General features: G+C 40.8%; 4 protein-coding genes across 5 annotated transcripts in view; 2 read left to right on the forward strand and 2 right to left on the reverse strand.

Annotated features, from left to right (window-relative positions):
• Gnptab (N-acetylglucosamine-1-phosphate transferase subunits alpha and beta) overlaps positions 1 to 4,077 on the forward strand; it is a 55,255-nt gene extending 51,178 nt beyond the window's left edge. The window contains exons 20-21 of the mRNA XM_057757911.1: positions 1,189 to 1,279; positions 2,221 to 4,077. Of these exons, the coding sequence (XP_057613894.1) occupies positions 1,189 to 1,279; positions 2,221 to 2,298 (169 nt within the window). The 3' untranslated portion in view covers positions 2,299 to 4,077. The remainder of the gene's footprint in view (positions 1 to 1,188; positions 1,280 to 2,220) is intronic.
• A 4,448-nt stretch (positions 4,078 to 8,525) lies between these two features.
• LOC130866179 (proline-rich protein 2-like) lies at positions 8,526 to 9,182 on the reverse strand. Its single transcript, XM_057757410.1, has one exon. It carries the CDS (start codon positions 9,180 to 9,182, stop codon positions 8,526 to 8,528), a length of 657 nt encoding a protein of 218 aa, XP_057613393.1.
• A 99-nt stretch (positions 9,183 to 9,281) lies between these two features.
• On the forward strand, positions 9,282 to 18,297 carry Sycp3 (synaptonemal complex protein 3). The gene is made up of 8 exons (XM_057757557.1): positions 9,282 to 9,658; positions 10,039 to 10,102; positions 10,453 to 10,487; positions 13,232 to 13,349; positions 14,041 to 14,140; positions 16,163 to 16,261; positions 17,986 to 18,090; positions 18,215 to 18,297. Exons 1-8 carry the CDS (start codon positions 9,529 to 9,531, stop codon positions 18,266 to 18,268), a joined length of 705 nt encoding a protein of 234 aa, XP_057613540.1. The 5' UTR covers positions 9,282 to 9,528; the 3' UTR covers positions 18,269 to 18,297.
• Positions 16,092 to 19,435, reverse strand: part of Chpt1 (choline phosphotransferase 1) — a 33,617-nt gene continuing 30,273 nt past the window's right edge. The window contains exon 9 of one of the 2 annotated variants that reach the window (XR_009056337.1): positions 16,092 to 18,294. Coding sequence is in view for 1 of the 2 variants with exons in the window: in XM_057757556.1 (XP_057613539.1) it covers positions 18,250 to 18,294 (45 nt within the window). In the remaining variant the exon portion in view is untranslated. The remainder of the gene's footprint in view (positions 18,295 to 19,435) is intronic. The other variant, XM_057757556.1, reaches the window with a different exon arrangement.

A 19,435-nucleotide genomic window follows, 5' to 3' on the forward strand; every position in this document is an offset into this window, starting at 1 on the left:
TGAGAGAAGTACCTGTCTGTTCAGGATGCACCATGGGTGCCAGTCTGGGTGTTCTCAGCTTGGTTATTGCAAAAAGAGAAAAAAAGAAGAAGATGATCCTAGACTGATGGTAGACGACCCGTGGACATGACCTGGGGCCTAAAAGAGCTAGCAAGATCCAGAAGCTTTTCAGTCTCTCTGAAGATAAGTTGTCAAGAAGCCCTTAGACAAAGAAGGGAAGAAGCCCAACCAGCACCCAACGTTCAGGGCCCTGTTAATCCACGTGTCCTACAACATAAATGCTGCTGTTTGCTCTGAAGAAACAACACACTTAAAAAAAAAACAAGGTTGCCTGCCTGCCTCAGCCTCTTGAATGCAGGATTTTTATATATATATATATATATATATATATATATATATATATAGCTTCATAACCTAGATACACAGAGGAAAATTAACCTGGGCACACACAGGAATAGATACAGATTAACCTGGGCACACACAGGAATAGATACAGATTAACCTGGGCACACACAGGAATAGATACAGATTAACCTGGGCACACACAGGAATAGATACAGAGAGACTAAAAGCCCAGGACCCACATATGAAAACACGCACTGTTGGTCTTTTTGAGTCTAGCTTTTTTCTCCTGTCTGGAGTTTTCCAGTTGCATCCATTTTCCTGTTAATGCCACGATTTCATTTTTTTGTGTCTCGATAAATCCCATCGTGTATGTGGACCATATTTTCTTTATCCCTTCACCTGTTGGGACATCTAAGCTGGCTTCTTTGTCTTAGCTGCCGTGTATAGGGCAGCAGTAGGCGCGGCTGTGGAGGTGTTCCCACACACACGAGAGTCCACTGGTGGCATGCCAGTGGCTCTCCAAGCTTCTCCACACTCTCAAGCAGAGACTTAATCCTGCTTATCCCTCTGTGTCCAGGAATTTTTTTTCCTGAAATAAATGAATGTGAATGAATGAATTCATTTTAAAAATGTTATTTTAAGGTCTACAAGTACTGTTCTTTTGAAGCTGAGGAGACATTTACTACTGGAGAACAGCATTTATTGTAAAACAACAGATCTAAACTTGTGTTAGAAATGTGTATTTTATCAACATTTTAGAGATGACTATGCATACTGTTTTTTTGCCTTATGATATGCACAGTTTGTTTTTGTAAAACTCAGTAACTCTTGATCTCCGCACAGGAGGGCGTATCGAGACAAGCTCAAGTTTTGGACCCACTGCGTGCTAGCAACACTGATTATATTTACTATCTTCTCGTTTTTTGCTGAACAAGTAAGTTGTCTCCATTTTGCATAGATCTTAAGCAATGTTTCTAGGTGGACCGTATCAGCCATCTCTCCAGCACCTAGAAATGAACTCTGCGTTGCATCCCGTTCATAACCATCGTCTTATTTCAAATGACTGTTGATAAATATAGAAAACATTGATTTTAATATAGTTTCCCATTCATAACCATCGTCTTATTTCAAATGTCTGTTGATAAGTATAGAAAACATTGATTTTAATATAGTTTCCCATTCATAACCATCGTCTTATTTCAAATGTCTGTTGATAAGTATAGAAAACATTGATTTTTAATATAGTTTCCCATTCATAACCATCGTCTTATTTTCAAATGACTGTTGATAAATATAGAAAACATTGATTTTAATATAGTTTCCCATTCATAACCATCGTCTTATTTCAAATGACTGTTGATAAGTATAGAAAACATTGATTTTAATATAGTTTCCCATTCATAACCATCGTCTTATTTTCAAATGACTGTTGATAAGTATAGAAAACATTGAAAGGATTTTAATATAGTTTTTAACTGTCTTATAAAAAATAATCTATTCAAACTCAGAATTAATGTTCCAATGATTAAACATCAGCAGTTCCTTTCACCTAAAAAAAAAAAAATCAAATGAAACTGGACAGAGATCTCAAAAATAAATGCCCTTAGCAATGGCTCTGCCTGCAGGTCTTTGAACAGCGAACCACGAGCCAACATCATTTGGTCTCACAGCTCTGTGGGAACATGCTTAAGCATATTGACTATAGCACTGAGCAGAACTGTCGATTGCTTTTGTTTGGGAGGAGTGTGAAAGGAGCTTGTTTCAGACTGAGGCAATGATCAGGAACGTGTGAGTCACAGAAGGAACACCTGCTTCGCCAACAGTCTCTCATCAATATGGAAAACTAACGCTGATTTTCTGTCCTCCATCATGTAGATAATTGCCCTTAAACGGAAGCTATTTCCCCGGAGGAGAATACACAAGGAAGCTAGTCCAGATCGAATCAGGGTGTAGAAGTTCTTTGTTTGCAATCACCTACCTCAGCGTCTCCTGCGCATCTCACACCTCACCGTCACGGGGTGTCCGCAAGACGTGACACAGACACAGGCATGTCCCCATGATGCAGCGCAGATATGGGTTGTCCCCATGATGTGATGCACCAACACAGGGGTGTCCCCGAGATGTGATGCATCGACATTGGGGTGTCCCGTGATGTGATGCAGACACTGGGGTGTCCCATGATGTGATGCACAGACACTGGGGTGTCCCATGATGTGATGCACAGACACTGGGGTGTCTTGTGATGTGATGCAGACACAGGGGTGTCCTGTGATGTGATGCAGACACAGGGGTGTCCCCATGATGTGATGCACTGACACTGGGGTGTCCTGTGATGTGACGCGCAGATACTGGGGTGTCCCGTGATATGATGCACAGACATGGGGGTGTCCCGTGATGTGATGTGTAGACACAAGAATGTCCCCATGATGCGATGCACCGACACTGGGGTGTCCCATGTGACACACAGACATAGGGGTGTCTGCATGACGTGACACAGACACAGGGTGTCCCCATGATGTGACGCATGGATGGCCCGCTTGGAAGAAGGGACAGCGTGCAGACCGTGTTCTCCTGCAGCATGAATAGAGCCCACGGCCCTGGAATTAATCAGCACACTGAGACCTTGCGTTGGCAGCCCTACAGCTTGTACTTTTAAGGGATTTGTTGATGGACCCTCGCTGACAAGCTGCCGGTTTCCTCCCACAGTCCCTGTGGCCTGAGAAGCTGGGTGGCCTGGGAACAAGTGCTGAGGGACCCCAGGCTTTGCATTCCGAAGTCCTTTGGCCCTAACTTTCCACTTTCCTCTTTCCTTCATTTCTCATTTTTAAAAATAAGTAGCGACTAAGCTGTCCTCGCTTCTGAAAATAATGAAATCAGAATGTCCAAATGTTTGTATAGATCTTATTTAAATAACGTAGAGCTATCCTTTCCTTTTAGCATATCTAAATTATTGATTTTTTTATGAGCCTTCAAGCAGTCTTGAATCACTAATGACTACTGAAGACCTGGGGGGTTGATGTTGGCAGCACTTTGTTTAACCTAGCCCCCAGGATGCCGGGATCTCGTCGGCAGGCCTGATTGCAAAGGGCTAGTGTCAAGCACCAATGCTCCTCACCAGATGTGATCATGTCTTGGAAATGGACACACTCAAGCAAAAGTGCCTCACTCTGGAAATGAGTAGTGCCGACGGCACCAGCACACGGCTGTGGCATCCAGCTGAAAATTCGTCTCTCTCAGGAGCTCACTTTTAGCTTGCCGCGCGGGAACAGCGGTCAGCCAGCCTTTTCTAAAAGAACAGAGAGCGGATAACTTAAGACACAGCTGTCTTTGTCAGACAGTCTTCTTGGCTTAATTTTTTTGTTTGTTTGGTTTGGGGGGGTTTCTTTTATTTTTGTAAACATCCCAATAGAACCAGCTTTAGCTCACAGCCGTACAAAAACAGGCCCCAGTCAGACTTGAACCATAGGCCATTGTTGGCAGACCGGAGAATCAGCCTCATATTTATGTAAACCCCGACATTAGCCATGCTCCATTATATCATTGTATAGTGGTTTTGTGGAGCCCTGATTCCATGAATCCGCTTTGAATTCTGACAGATAGCTCCAATCATGATTTCAGTGGTATTCTTCCCAAATGGCACACACGTTTGTAATGAGAACTTGAAATGTAAATACTGTGTTTGTGCTGTGAATTTTGTCATTTCAAAAATTGAAATCTCATTAAAAAGATCACTTATTGACTTGAGGGTTTACTATTATTTGTGTATGTGTGTTTTGCCTGGATGCATGTCTCTGCACCATCTGTGGAAATCAGAAGAGGGTGTCATATCCCCTGGAACTGGGGTTACAAATAGTTGTGAGCCGCCATGTGGGTGCTGGGGTTTGAGCCCAGGTCCCCTGGAAGAGCAGCTAGTGTTCTTAACCGCTGAGCCATCTCTCCAGCCCTATGCTTTTAGCTTTAATAAAGGCTTTGAAGATTGGTGATATTACTGTCCAGATTCAACAGTCTTGAATGGCTGTCTGTGGGGAGTGTTTGGCTCTGGCTCTGCAGTGAACACAGTAAAGTGTGAAGTAGTGTATGGAAGGGTTAGGATTATGACATACTAGAGAACGCTGCTTTGTGGAATGGGGAACAGATTCAGAATGGAATTTGTACCCCCTCAAAAAATTAAGTGTTAACTGGGTATTATTTAAAAGCTGAGAATTAATTTTGGAATAGTTATAGATACTGGACATTTGTATGTAATATAGACTTCTGCGGTTAGATGAGTATAAGGTTAATAAGTTTGGTAACACAGTGGATGATAAAATACAAACATTCGTGCAATCATTTATCTAATGATTCAGCAGGTTGTTGGGAAAGAATTTGAACAGTGAGTGACCAGAAAATTTAAATCTTAGAACCATTCGTTCAAATGGAATTCTATAAAAGGTCAGAATGTGATTTGAGCCCATTTGTTGTACAAAAATAAAATATAATATGCTTGTCATCCCTGCATACAGGAGGGTGAGATAGGAGAGTTGCATGAGTTCAAGGCCAGCTGGGATGCGTAGTTCCAGGTAGCCTGTGCAATAGAGACTGCATCACAAAACCAACGCCACAAGGAGTAACGCACAAGCATGAGTGAGTCTGAGGAACGAAAATGCGCGTCCTAGTAGGGTTGACAAGTCCAAGGCCAAGATGCTGGTAGGTTCGGTTGCCAAGCACTGTTCTGCTTCCAGGTTGACCCCTTGAATACTGTGCCCCCAGAAGTGATGATGCCTTGTGCTAATAGGGCAGACGGCAGGAAGACAAAGGAGACAGGTTCTTTGCATTGAGCCTTTTATAGGCACCACTAATCGTGATCACTGAGGTTCTGCCCTTGTGAGTTAATCACTCCCTCTTAGTTACAGGGGTGATTAAGTTTCACAGAAATCCCCCTGCCTCCTGGGTGCCTGGATTAAAGGTGTGTGCTACCGTAACCATCTTACGTATTTATTTTGTGAGTGTAGGGGGGCATATACACACCACGGCGTACCTTTAGAGGTCAGAGACCACCTTGTCGCTTGTTCCTGTGATGTGGATCCTGGGAAGCCAGCTCAGGCCATCAGACATGACAGCATGTACTTTCGCGTGCTGTACAATGTCACCAGCTCAGGTAATGTATTTTTCCAGACTGGCGTGGCGGTGGCAAACATCTATCATTCCAGAATCCTGAAGGTAAGGCTAGAAGGTAGCAAGTTCAAGGTCTACCCAAGCCTCTTAGCCAAGGGGAGAGGGAAGAGTTAAAGAACATCCCAGATGCAGTGATGAAGGGGGCTTCTTAGTCTAACTGCTCTGCGCTTCCCCCTTATTCTAGTTCCAGCCTTATCTTAAAATTCTGTTAAATAGCAGGCAGTTTTTTTACTCAAGCCTCCCATGAAATTCATTTCTAGACACTGAAACGTGCTTGGGTTGCAAATGATGTAGGTACTGTAAACTTCTTAAAAAAGAGGAGCACCAGAGACACAGCCTATGTGTGTCCAGTTGACAGGATCGAGAATCTTCTAAGAGGCAAGCCACTGGACACACCCCTAAGGTATCATCTAGGTTAGGTCATCTGTAGTAGGGAGACCCATTCTATCTATGGGCAGCACCTTTGTGGCAGCCCAGAGGTGAGGAAGTCTGAGGGGAGCTCTTACCATTGCCAGTTTGCAAGAGCCTCTGTGGGTGAGGGTGTTGGCAGCTTTCCTAGCCTGTGGCTGCCCCTGCCCATCTATTGCAGCTGCTGTCCTTTGTTGACGCCTGAGCCCAGCTTCTTCAGCCTTCCAACACAGGCTGAAGATCATCGGCTCTCCGGGAATCCCCTGGGGCCTGCAGTGCCACATTGAAACTGCCCAGGCACCCAGCTTCGTGCACTGAGCAGTCACCAGGTAGCAGGTGTGCAGACAGCCGTGTGGGACTGCCCAGAGCAGACAGTGGGAGCCGGGCTAACTAATTTGCCTTTATATATGCGCATTCCACCTATGCCCTTCTTCCAGAGACCCCGACTAATCAGCCCTGCCAGGACTGCTGCTCAGCTCTGTCTATCCCCAGAATGAAGGCATGCCTCCTAACTCACATTCTTCGGGGAGTCCAGAAACCTCATCTCTGTTTTAGTATAGAAAATCCTGGTTGGGAATGAATACAGTGATTTGTTTATTCTAGGCGCTGTGTACTTCTTGCCTGAGAAACGGAGCCTTTCTTCCGGAGGAGGCTTGCGAAATCTACAAGAGAACTGCCCCTGTGAAGCTGTGTGTGAGAAGAGAGACAGACCAAGTTCCCTGAATTGCCCAAGTTGAAGGTAAGCTGCTATACTTGAAAGCATTGCAAAATTTAAATCTGGTGATTAAAATTCGACCAAGTTAAGGCTAAGTGTTGATAAAGAGCACCATCAGGACTCTGTAAATGTGGCTGATATGTAGCTCGGTGCTGGAGTACCTGCCCCCAGTGCACATGGCCTTGGTGGAGGTCCCCAGCACAGAAAAAAAAAAATTTATAAAAATATAGCAATTGTGGTTTGGATGCAGGGATGTAAAAAAAAAAAAAAAGTTGCCAGAGGAACAAGCAGGAAGAGTAAACATGAGAATTCTGGGAAACCTCTACTTTGATTTGATCATTACACACTGCCAATGTGTCAAATCATCACACACATGCACACACAGATGGACAGTTGTTCTAGCACAGTCTTTCTTCACATAAGCTAGCGGGGAGGTGATCTATGGCACCACTGTAATGGGAGAGAACACACGTCTTCATAGTTATATTGAGACGTCAGTTTCCATGCTAAAGAAAAACTAATAGGATAGATACATGTTTGATACGAGGTACAAAACTGCAGGCAAACATAGCCAACATTTAGAAAAAAATTATCTTAAAGAACTTGTAGAGGAATGATTTTTATCATTCAAAGTAATGATAAATTTTAAAAAAATGAAAAAGAACCCAGAAAATGTTAAAGTGATGAAAAGTTAGCATGAAGGACCTATAAACTCAGAGCTAGGGCTTTCTCTGCATAAATCCTGAGTTTTCACGATACTCCTGGCTGTCTATAATCGTGGTTCTTATAGCAGCACGTGAATATAACGTGAGTCATAGAATATTACAGAGTTGTACTTTTTTGTTATTGTAATGCTCAAAGAAAACTAGGGCTGGAGAGATGGCTCGGCAGTTACTGACTGCTCTTCCAGAGGACCCGGGCTCGATTCCCAGCACCCACATGGCAGCTCACAGCTGTCTGTAACTCCAGTTCCGGGGACCTGACAACTTCACACCATTGCACATGAAATAAAGCTAAATAAACCATAAAAATTCTTTTAAAAATATAAACAAAACTATTACGTGTTGCCATGTCAAAGACCATGGCTATGTGTCATCAAAACTCAGAAAATGCAAATCGGTCATTGGTTAGTCCCATCATCCCAGCATTTAGGAAACTAAGGCAGGAAGATTAGCGCACTTAAAGTCAGCCTGGGTCAGAGTGGGACCCTGTATCACAAACAACGAAGAATTGAACAAAAACATCAGAAATCGGGAGATTTACACAAAGTCACAACAACTTCCCCACACCTGAATGCTGAAATGATGGAGATGGTGCGATTTGGGTACCCAGAAGGATCTGGAGAAGTGAGCTTCCAGGAGTACAGCCCAGCCCACCATGTCCCTGTGGTGGTGGTGGGGGGGGGGGTCGATGACCGCAGAGTGGGAATAGGGAATACGCATGCGCCTGGAGAGCAGGTGCGTGAGCTCACCCCCCATGGGGCGGGGCTAAGACGTCACCGCGTGTGCCCATAGCTTCAGCCAATCAGCGGGAAGCTTCGTTGAGGCCACGCTGGGTATTTTCCCGCTCAAAGGCGAAGCTGCCTCAGAAGCGTCCAGGCAGCGGAGGCATCGAGTTCTCACTAGGGCTCTTGACGTAAGGAGATGGCGTCGAGGGAGCTGAAGGCCCGGTGATGGGGCTTGGCCTTGGGACCAGGCTGCGGGAAGAGGGAGGAGGCCCCGGGCTGCCCTTCCTTCTCCAGGGAGGCAGAAGCTGGGCAAGACGGACGGACGAGAGGAACCTCCGAGAGGGCAGAGCCGTTCGCCAGCCGTGGCTGGTGGGGCGGGGCGGGCAGGCCTGAGACTGGACCACTCCGGATCGGCGGGGGCCCGGGTCGTGGGCCCTCGGGCCCGGGGCCTTGGGCCTAGGGTGCCGGGGTCGTGGGCCCGAGGGGGCCGGGACTGTGGGCCGAGGGGTCCGAGGTCGTGGGCCCGTGGGAGTCGGGGCCGTGGGCCCGTGGGGGTCGGGGCCGTGGGCCGAGGGTGCCGGGGTCGTGGGCCCGTGGGGGCCGGGGCCGAGAGGGCCGGGGTCGTGGGCCTGTGGGAGTCGGGGTCGTGGGCCCTCGGGCCCGGGGCCGTGGGTGCCTGGGTCGTGGGCCCGAGGGGCCCGGGGCTGTGGGCCGAGGGGGCCGGGGTCGTGGGCCCGTGGGGGCCGGGGCCGAGGGGACCGGGGTCGTGGGCCTGTGGGAGTCGGGGCCGTGGGCCGAGGGTGCCTGGGTCGTGGGCCCGTGGGAGTCGGAGTCGTGGGCCCGAGGGGGCCGAGGTCGTGGGCCTGTGGGAGCCGGGGTCGTGGGCCCGAGAGATCTGGGGTTGTCGGCCTGAGGGAACCGGAGTCCTGGGCCGAGGGGGGGGGAGCGGGGTCGTGGGCCCGAGGAAGCCTGGGTTGGGAGCTCGAGGGGGCGGGGCCTGAGGGAGCCAGGGTCGTGGGCCCACTGAGGACCGAGGGAGCCGGGGTTGGGAGTCTGGGGGGGGGGGGGTTGTCGTGGGCCCGACAGGGTTGGGGGCTGAGAACCAGGGATCATGGGCCCAAGGGGTTCGTCTGGGGAATCGGGAGGTGGGATCTCAGAATTAGGATTTGGGGTCTAGGGAATTAGGAGAGGAGAGCTAAGGGAATCAGGAGGCGAGGCCTGGGGAATTAGGGGCGGGGAAATCAGACTGACAGGAATGGTCCAGATAGGTCCCTAGGACTCAACTGGTGGAAGAAAATGGACTCCTTCCCTTAACTCTGCCTTCCACATGTGTTTCTCCCCTCAAATAAATAATAAAAAGTGTTTAATTAAAGGATGTCTTTGAATTCAGTTTGAGAGAGATTTGGGGGATTTGCTTTGTTTTTTGTTTTTTTGTTTTTTAAATAAGGACACTCTAAAGATGGTGCCTGGTGGAAGAAAACATTCTGGGAAATCTGGGAAGCCATCATTGGTGGATCAACCTAAAAAAGTCTTTGACTTTGAGAAAGAGGATAAAGATTTGACTGGCTCAGAGGAGGATGTTGCTGATGGTAAATATTCCTAATGTTGGGTATTAACAATGTCCTAGAGTTCATCTGTTTGGAACCCACTACACTTAAGACTGAATAAAGTAAGCATTTTCACATACTTTGTTTCTCATCAGATGTTCACATCTCAGTATCGGAGTTGTGGCACTTCTTTGCAGTGCTAGTAACTTGATAAGTACAGTGCATGATTCTGACCAGGCTTAAAAGTTTGCTTCTATAAAATGGGTCATGAATTGTGATGTGCTTTCATTTTTCAGAGGACGTATTACATTTGTTTATCTGCTTTTAAAATTTGTTACAAAATCCTAAAAGAACTGAAAATAGACTTCATTAAAATTTAACAAATAGCATACTTAATTTCAAAATTTATTTTGTCAATACAGAAAAGATTCTAATAATTGAGAAACATGGGAAGAAAAGACCTGGAGGAAGAGTTGAAGATGTGGGGTAAGGCTTTAAAAAAAATATGATGGTGTACATGTGTGTCTGTATGCATGCGTACTAAACACTTTGGTGGGTGTTGAGGTATGTTAGGTATTCCTTGCAGAGTAAACATTTAACTGAGCCATTTCCCAAGCCCCAAAGATGTTTCCTTTGTTCAATAAATTAAGAAAAGTTTACTTCTGTTTATCTAACAAGTAGCAGCATAAACTACTTGGTATGTGGTATTATGACTCTAAAATTTTTGTTTTATTTTTGATTGTGCTAGGAATCAAACCTAGGGCCTTCTGCACATTGGGTAAATATTCTGTTGCTTAAATTTCTAGTGTTAATTTTTTAAATGTAATTTTTCGCAGAGGTGAAGTACAGAATATGCTGGAAAAATTTGGAGGTATGTTTTTGTTATATAATTTAAAGAACATTGTTTAAAACTATTGAATTAATAGGAAATGTTGATCAGTTCACTGTATGGATATTGTTTAATGCTTTGTTCTCATTTATAGGGTTTTGCATATTTATGATTAGCGTCATAGATTTTTCTTTCTTAACCCCCTTTTCATGATAGGAAAAGTTAACATGGTACTTTTAAGAATTTTAGAAAAATAGAGGGGAAAAGTTTTTTCTGCTTCTTTATATTCACAAAGTATGTTAGTCTTTCATTCACTTATTTTCTAGGACTCTTCTTGTGTTCTTTCATTTATGGAGAATATAAATAAAAACATCATAAGAGAACTATTATTTTATACTAACAAATTATGTAATTGAGAGTAAATGACAACTTTTCCAGCCATTAAGAGATTACGAAGACCTTAGACCTTAAATTTTAAATATGTTTTTATATGAGCTTAGGAGACAGCATTTTGCTTATTTACTTCTCTTCGAGACTGGCTGGCTGGCTGAAACTTGCTAGTTAGTCCAGGCTGGCCTTAAACTGGTATCTCTTCAGCCTTGTGGGTGCTGGGATTACAGATGTCTGTCACCTTGTCCAGTTTAACATTCTGAGGTGGGCAGCATGCCATGATGCATGTATGGAGGGCAGACAACAGCTTGCTGGAGTCACTAACCTACCATATGGATGGATCCTGGGGATCATACTCAAATTGTCAGACTTGACTGCAGTCACCTTTACTTGTTGAGCAATCTCACCAGCCCCAGAATACTATTTATCTGTCTATATATCTATTAGCTTGTTTTTAAACAAAATTTTATTTTTTATTTATTGTGTGTCTGTGAGCACATACACATATGTGTGCATGTTAGAATGGCCATGGAGTACAGAGAAGGTGACAGATTCCTGGAAGTGGGGTTCCAGCTGGTTCTGAGCTGCCTGATAAGGGTGTTGAAAATGGAACTCGGGTCCTTTGGAAGAGCAATAATGGGTCTTCACAGCTGAGCCATACCTGTAGCTACAGAACACTCTTCTTAAAAATATTTGTTTCCTATAAGGATTATTCATGCTGTTAAGTCTTTTTAAGAATTGCTCTATTTGGCCAGGCAGTGGTGGCGCACGCCTTTAATCCCAGCACTTGGGAGGCAGAGGCAGGCGGATCTCTGTGAGTTCAAGGTCAGCCTGGTCTACAAGAGCTAGTTTCAGGACAGGCACCAAAAAAAAAAAAAGAATTGCTCTATTTGGTAGTAAGAAAATTGTTGTTTTATTTTTTTATTTTTTGGTTTTGTGAGACAGGGTTTCTCTGTGTAACAGCCCTAGCTGTTTTAGATCATTCTGGCATTGAATTCAAAGATCTACCTGCCTCTGCCTCCTGAGTGCTGGGATTAAAGATTAAAGGCATATGCCACCACCACCCCGCCAATTTGTTTTATAAACTTACTATATATTACTGGAAATATAAATTATAGTTACACTAACATAGTGACAAAAGATAAATTCATAGCAAACCTTATTTAAGGTATTAAATTTTTTATGAACTGCTATATTTATTGATACTAAATGCCCTATAAAAACCACTGTGAACTGGGCTTGGTAGCACACACCCAACTCTTGGAAAGCAAAGGCAGACAGATCTTTGAATTCAGTGCCAGCATGGTCTACATGGGGAGTTCCTAGCCAGCCAGGACTATGCCATGAAACCCCATCTCAACAAAATAAAAACAAATGCACACACAAAATCTTCCATTAAAGTATTACAAAGTATTCCTAGAAGCATTATCTAGATATTACGCTAAGATTTCTTTTATAAAAAAATGTTTAATAGTATTGACTTACTTTACAAATTTTATTAATAATCCTTTTTAGATTCTTTGTTCTAATTTAGTATTTCTGATGAGTTCTAACAATTGCATAAAGTATGGCCTATCAAATGGAGGATGTACTATAAATTTAGAAATATTTAGCCTTTATTAGGTTTTCTTCATAAGTCTGGCCTTGATCCTTCATTTTACTAAATCTTTATCATCCTTAAATTTAAAATTTACCTTCAGTTAGAAAAACCAGAATTGAGATAAAGTTGGATATATTTTTTATTGTAAAATATTTACCAAAAATGGTTGAGAATCCAACAGTTTAGGTTCATAATATTTGCATAGTCTTTATTGGCTGAGCTTCCCTAGTCTGAAAATCCAAAATCCTAAGTGTTCTAAAGCCTACGTTTTCCAAAACACCTGTTGGTGCTATTTTTAAAATGTTTTAAATTTTATGCTTGTATGTTTTTGTGTGATATGTATGTGTGGTATAAATATGTCAGAGGAAACTTTGGGGAGTTGACTGTCTTCCACGGTGGGAGATGACATCTCTCAGGGGTTGGTTTGCTCCTTCCACTGTGGATTCCTGGGATCAAACTTAGAGGTTGTCAGGCTTATAATAGGCAAGTGTTTTATTTTTCTGAATCAGGGGTCTATGTTTCCTGGCTGCCCTAGAACTGACTATGTAGACCAGGCTGGCCTAAAATTCAGAGACCTGACTGCAGAGCTCTTCCTTCCAAGTGCTCGGGAATTAAAAGCATGTGCCCAGCACAGGTGTTTGTTTTTTTGTTTTTTTTCTCTTCTGAACCTTCTCCCTGGCAACTAAGTTTAATTTTAAATGTCCTTGATATTGTTGAACCAACCTATACTTATTTGATTCGATGGAATAAAATCATTTTCTTTAACATTAAATTTCAATTTTTTTTTTCAATATAGCTGACATCAACAAAGCTCTTCTTGCTAAGAGAAAAAGAATAGAAATGTATACTAAGGCTTCTTTCAAAGCCAGTAACCAGAAAATTGAGCAAATTTGGAAAACACAACAAGAGGAAATGTAAGGATTTTAAATATCATTTTTTAGTATGTCCTGGTGCAAATTACCTACAGAAAATAGCATCTGTTTATTTAGTGAATGAAAATGCTTGGCTTTATTTTTAATCTAGTTCTGTAACTTTATGCCTTCATAGAATTTAGACGTTTCTAAGAAGTCAGTGACGATTTTATTTAATGTATTAAATTTATTTAATAACTGAAACTATATCCATTGTGGAAATATATTAATTTGAATAAAAGGTGTAGATATCATAGAAACTACTGTTTAATAACTGTGGGAATGTAGAAGAATCAGTTTTTATATTGTAAATAATTTACACATTTTAACCAACTTGACTATTCCTTTGTATGAAATTTTTGCCATGCCAGAATGGGAGGGGACACAACCTAAGTGAAATAATTTAAAGTAGTTATGAGAACTATATTCAGTAGGAAAAAATGAAAAATTACTTGGAGAGTAAAAGTAAATTTTTCTGTAAAACAAAATGTCTTTATTTTTCAAGAGCTGAAAAGCATGTGAGAAGACATCTGTTAGATCTGTTAGGAAAAAAACTTAATAAAATCAACATAAATTTTACTTTTAATTTTCCTATCAAAATATTTGTTTCCTTTATATGTGAATTGAATTTGTTTTTAATGGTATTTTTCACATGGATGAAATTTGACAGGATTCTTTTTTTTTTTTTTTACAGACAGAAGCTTAACAGTGAATATTCTCAGCAATTTATGAGTATGTTTCAGCAGTGGGAACTGGATATGCAGAAATTTGAGGAACAAGGAGAAAAACTAACTGTTAGTATTACAACTGACTTTATAATTAATCTATTAAAACTAAACCTCAAGTAGAAATAGAGACCCTAATCATATTTTATGTCTATAGAACTAAGACAAGTTATATTGCCTACTGTTGTCTACATGTTTTAATATTGCCAAATCCTAAACCACAGAAGTATAGATGCATAGAGTATTCTAAAAGTATTAATGTTCTCAATAGTTGATATTCTTGCATTTTTAAGAGTCAGTGGATAAAAGAATTACTGGGTTTGGGGATTAAGTTAGCTTTAGACAACACAGTTGAATGGGGTAGGGAAGGGTTGCTTATTATAGTGTCATCTGGGCTCTGCTGCTAAGTCTCCATGAGCTTCTATAATGTATTAATTCTCCCAGTTCCAGACTTACTACAAATTTAGTGACTACATAGACTGAAACAATCTTTCTGAATATCTTTGGCAGAAAATTCATGTAGTGGAACATCATTAATCTAGTTTCGATCATGTGCTCATTCCTAACCAATCACTGTCGTCCTCCTCCTCCCCTTTTTCTCCCTGTAAATGCTAGGGAATGAATCTAGATGCTTTGTGCAGTCTACAAAAACATGCTATAAGCCCTCATGCAACTATATAGTTTATGAATATCCAGGCTGTATTATTTCTCTATTTCCACTGGTGATGAATGGCAACCCCCTTTTAAAAAAAAAAAAAAAAAAACAAGGTCTGGCCTTTAACTCAGTGCCCCATCTGCCTCTCCCTCTCATTATAGAATGCATGGCAAAATCTAGAATGTAAGAATATGAGGGCTGGAAAGATGGCATGGTGGTTAGGAGTACTGGCTGCTCTTCTAGAGGACCTGGCTTCCATTCCCAGCACCCACATGGCAGCTAACAACTGTCTGTAACTCCAGCTCCAAGCAATTTAACACCCTCGTGCAGATAGGAATGTGGACAAAACACATGAAATTAAATAAAAATATTGTTAAAAAAGAATGTAGGTGAATAAAGAGGCTAGGAAGACAGTCATTTGTGGAGAATAGATTAAGGAACTAAATGTCCAACATTCAAATTTCTGTAAGACATTGAAATTACTAAAAATAAAGATTGGGGATATATATATCAGTTGGTAGACTCTAGCATGCACAAAGCCTTGTGTTTGATTCCCTAGCACTTCTTAAACTAGGTATGATTTTTACTTTCCACTCTGATGACCTTACTCACTAAAACATGCTTATAATCCCAGCATTTGAGAGAGAGAGAGAGAGAGGCAGAGGGCCATTTTTGATTACATAGTAAATTTGAGGCCAACTTGAACCCTATCTCAAAACCTTGAACACTGGGATTTCCTAGTCTTTTTTTTTTTTTTTTTTTTTTTGAGACAGGGTTTCTCTGTAGCTTTAGAGCCTGTCCTGGAACTCCCTTTGTAGACCAGGCTGGCCTCGAACTCACTAGATCCGCCTGCCTCTGCCTCCCGAGTGCTGGGATTAAAGGCATGCGCCACCACTGCCCGGCCCTATTCATTTTTTTATGGTGGTATATTCCTATAATCCAGCTATTTAGGAGGCTGAGGTAGGAGTGTCACAAGTTCCAAGTCAGGCTGTGCAACATAGTGAAACCTAGTCTCGAAGAAATATTTGGTGCTGGAGCAATGGCTCAGAGGTAAAGAGTTCTTACTGTTCTTGCAGAGGACCAGGGTTTTGTTATCTGCACTCAGATGACAGCTCAAAATTGCGTCTAACTCCAATTTAGGGGATCCAGTAACCATACACTCGGACACAAAATATTGTCAGAAATGTTTATCCTCATTGGCTTGTAGGATTATTATAGTGCGTGTCAGTGGTAAAAGTACTTAAACCTAGTCATAATAGTTGTTAAAATACTAAAAGTATTAACCTTAAGCAGTGCCTTTAATATGAATTGTTTTCTGACAAAAGGTTAGGAATAGAGCTCAGATCTAGGTGTCTTCCTAGAATGCATGAAGCTCATAATAGCAAAAACACTTTTACCAAATCATTATTACAGGCATTTTATTTTAATGTTTATAGAACCTTTTTCGACAACAACAGAAGATTTTTCAGCAGTCTAGAATTGTTCAGAACCAGAGACTGAAAGCGATCAAACAGCTACATGAGCAGTTTGTAAAGGTGAGTTATACATGGTAACATGCTTTTGTTTTGCTGTATTTTGTTTTTGTGTTTGAGAACAGGGCTCACTGTATAGTCTGGCTAGCCTGGAACTTGCCATGTAGACTAGGCTGGCTTCAAACTCATATCCTCTTGCCTTACTTCCAAATTCTGGGATTAAAGGTGTGCATCACCAAGCCATGTTCTCCATATTTTTTTATATTTTATATTGTTACAGTTATATTGTTCTAGAATTCTTACTCTTGCAAGTGATATCTTTAATTTCTATTACATTTGTTCATTCTCTGCTTGTACTGTTTCTCTTATCACCCTCTGTCCTATTAAAACTTTTAACTGATTCTCTTCATATCATTCTTCGAATCTGCCATATTATCTTTCTAAAACCTCCTTCCTGAAAATGTGCCTGCAGTCTCCTGTTCTAAAGTTTTAGGTATTTAGAATTCCCCTTGACATAATTTTTTATTTTGGGTTTTTCAGGACAGGGTTTCTCTGTGTAACAACAGCCCTGGTTGTCCTGGAACCTGATCTGTAGACCAGCCTGGCCTCAAACTCACAGGGGGATCCTTATGTCCTGGGATTAAAGGCGTGTGCCATCATTGCCTGGCATGATTCTTTTTAAGCTTCACAGACTATATGTCCATTACTCCAAACTCTACATAATTGCTCTCTGAATCCACAGACTTTTTCCCTGCTTCAGTTATACTATTCCTCTAGAATATTTTAAGTTCCCTTTTAGTTAATGAAATAGTGTACTTTTTGTCAGCTAAGCAGGAATATTCATGCGTTCCACTATATAGCTACAGAAGTTGCATTTCCATAATTTTTCTACTTGAAACAAACATGTTACTTTTAGTTTCTCCACAGAACGTAGTACTTTTTACATAGTAGGCAATAGAATAACTATTTGTTAAATGACTATTTCAGAATTTTAACCTTTTTCATTAGCTGTTATAGCACATCCCTCTAATTCCAGTAGAGGGGGGAGCCTGAGGCAGGATTAGGGAGTTTGAGGTGAGCTGTGCCTATATATTGAGATCCTGTCCAGAAAAAAACAAAATACTAGGGCAGAGTTCAATCTCTAGGACCCATATGACAGAAGAAAACCCAACACCCACACATTGTCCTCTACATATAGTGGCTCATGTATGTGTGAGACATGCACAACATACACATTGAGTGAATGGAATGTAATAAACAATTTTAAAAATATATAATTTTTACAACTTGAGAAATGACTTCATGCTACAGATATTTCTTTCTCTTTTGTAGAAGTCTGTAGATTATACACAGCTGTTTTAAGAAACTTAGTAGAAACAGTGATAGACCATTTTGAAAATTTCTACTGTTTTCTACTTCTGGATTTTTTTTTTCTTCTTTTGAGATAGGATCTTAATGTTGCCCAGAACTAGCCTGAAATTCTCCCATCTTGGCTAGTTCCTGCCCCCATTTTTTCTTTTCATCATCTTGACCTTAATATTTCATTAAACTATTGTTTTGGCCAAAGGTAGATGGTACTATTGTACTTCATGTAGTAATTGCATTGATTAATGCGTGATATATTTTACTTGTTTATGGTAGAAATTTGGTATATATGAATTACTCAAATAATGCTCATTATTTACCCCAACATTCTAAGTAAGATTTTTACTTTTGAAATTACAGTTTGGAGAACCTACGATTAAAAGTTACAGTTTATTAACCAAAGTGGCTTTTTTGTGTTTTAGAGTTTGGAGGAAGTGGAGAAAAATAATGATAACCTGTTTACTGGCACACAAAGTGAACTTAAAAAAGAAATGGCTATGTTGCAAAAAAAAGTTATGATGGAAACTGTAAGTTCTATTTTAAATTGTAAAGATAGGGATTAATGGAGGCACTGAAATGTTTTATTTGCTGAAACTTTTATAACATTTAACTAAAAATTAAACATTTTTCATATCTCCTTTCATGAAACAGCAGCAACAAGAGATGGCAAATGTTCGAAAGTCTCTTCAATCCATGTTATTCTGATGAGTCTTTGAAGAAAGAACTTGAACCTATGTAATATGATAGAATTAAAACATTAGCTATGAGGCACACCTTTAGAAATTATAATTTAAAACTACAACATCCGTAATCAATAGCTTGTTTAAGTAGAAGACTTCTGTTCCTGTTAACTTCTAAATAAACCTAAACAGCTGTGTAAATAGCAGCTGTTTCATTGTAGTGAGCGTTCAGCTCTTTTGTTATATACTATTTCATAAATAAAAATGATTAAGTTTCAGTTTCTGTGTATCTCTTAACAGCCCCAAGGTACCTCTTGCCTAGATTAGTCTCAAACTTTTGAGAGCAAGTGATTCTTTATACCTCAACCTCCCAAGTAGCAAGAACAAATGTGTGCCACCACTTCTGGCTTACACTGTTTCTCCTTTAAGGAAAAAAACAGAATCTGTTCTATGTGTTCATCTTTATAAACAGTAGATCACCAATTCTTTAAAGAGAGAGAATCTGCTATACAGTTTATTAGGAAAACTTTTAGTGTGGTTTAGAATAAATTAAAAAATGCTAAAAATCATTAATGCACTTGAAATATAAGCATTAATTTCGATCATTAGATTTATAAATATTTCTGCAAGGTCATCAAGATACCATTTAATTGGGCTGGTCTGTACTTAAAGACACATGCCCTTAGTAATGATTAAGAATCACAAGCTAAAGTTATTTATGATATATACAAATTAAAAGAATTACCTTGATGCCTTTTCCATTGTATCGATTAGTAAATATACTGAAACTTGATTTCATGTTAATTCCCAAAGTTGAACTGTATTTAATTTTTAAAATAGGCATTTATACAGAGAAATTTAAGAGCTGAGCTTCAACATTTCTTTGAAATCAATTAGTATTACTAGTTTTGCTGAAATTGCCTTCAAAGACTCATTTAGAACAAAACATACCCATCTGAACTGAAGGAAACATACCCATCTGAACTGAAGGAAAACAACAATCTGTTGAATTTTGTTCTACAACTCACCCTTTGAAGATTTTAAGCAAGTCTATATAATACTATCTTCTAGAAAGAAATTATCCTTCTAGCATTAAAAAGATATTAAAAGGACAGTTCACCTAATTATAAATCCTTTTGGGTGGGGTGTTGTTGGTAGATCAAGCCAGGGCCTCACCCATTATAAGCATTCA

The sequence above is a fragment of the Chionomys nivalis genome, chromosome 25 (genome assembly GCF_950005125.1).
Source record: "Chionomys nivalis chromosome 25, mChiNiv1.1, whole genome shotgun sequence".
Lineage (NCBI taxonomy): Eukaryota > Metazoa > Chordata > Mammalia > Rodentia > Cricetidae > Chionomys > Chionomys nivalis.

What these genes read in the sequence shown, in the direction of transcription:
- LOC130866179 (XM_057757410.1), bottom strand. Translation starts at nt 9,182, where the DNA reads ATGATCCCTGGTTCTCAGCCCCCAACCCTGTCGGGCCCACGACAACCC.
- Sycp3 (XM_057757557.1), top strand. Translation starts at nt 9,529, where the DNA reads ATGGTGCCTGGTGGAAGAAAACATTCTGGGAAATCTGGGAAGCCATCA. An exon ending in TATGCTGGAAAAATTTGGAG is followed by an intron (nt 10,488 to 13,231) that starts GTATGTTTTTGT and finishes TTTTCAATATAG; the next exon opens with CTGACATCAACAAAGCTCTT. An exon ending in AAAAAGTTATGATGGAAACT is followed by an intron (nt 18,091 to 18,214) that starts GTAAGTTCTATT and finishes TTCATGAAACAG; the next exon opens with CAGCAACAAGAGATGGCAAA.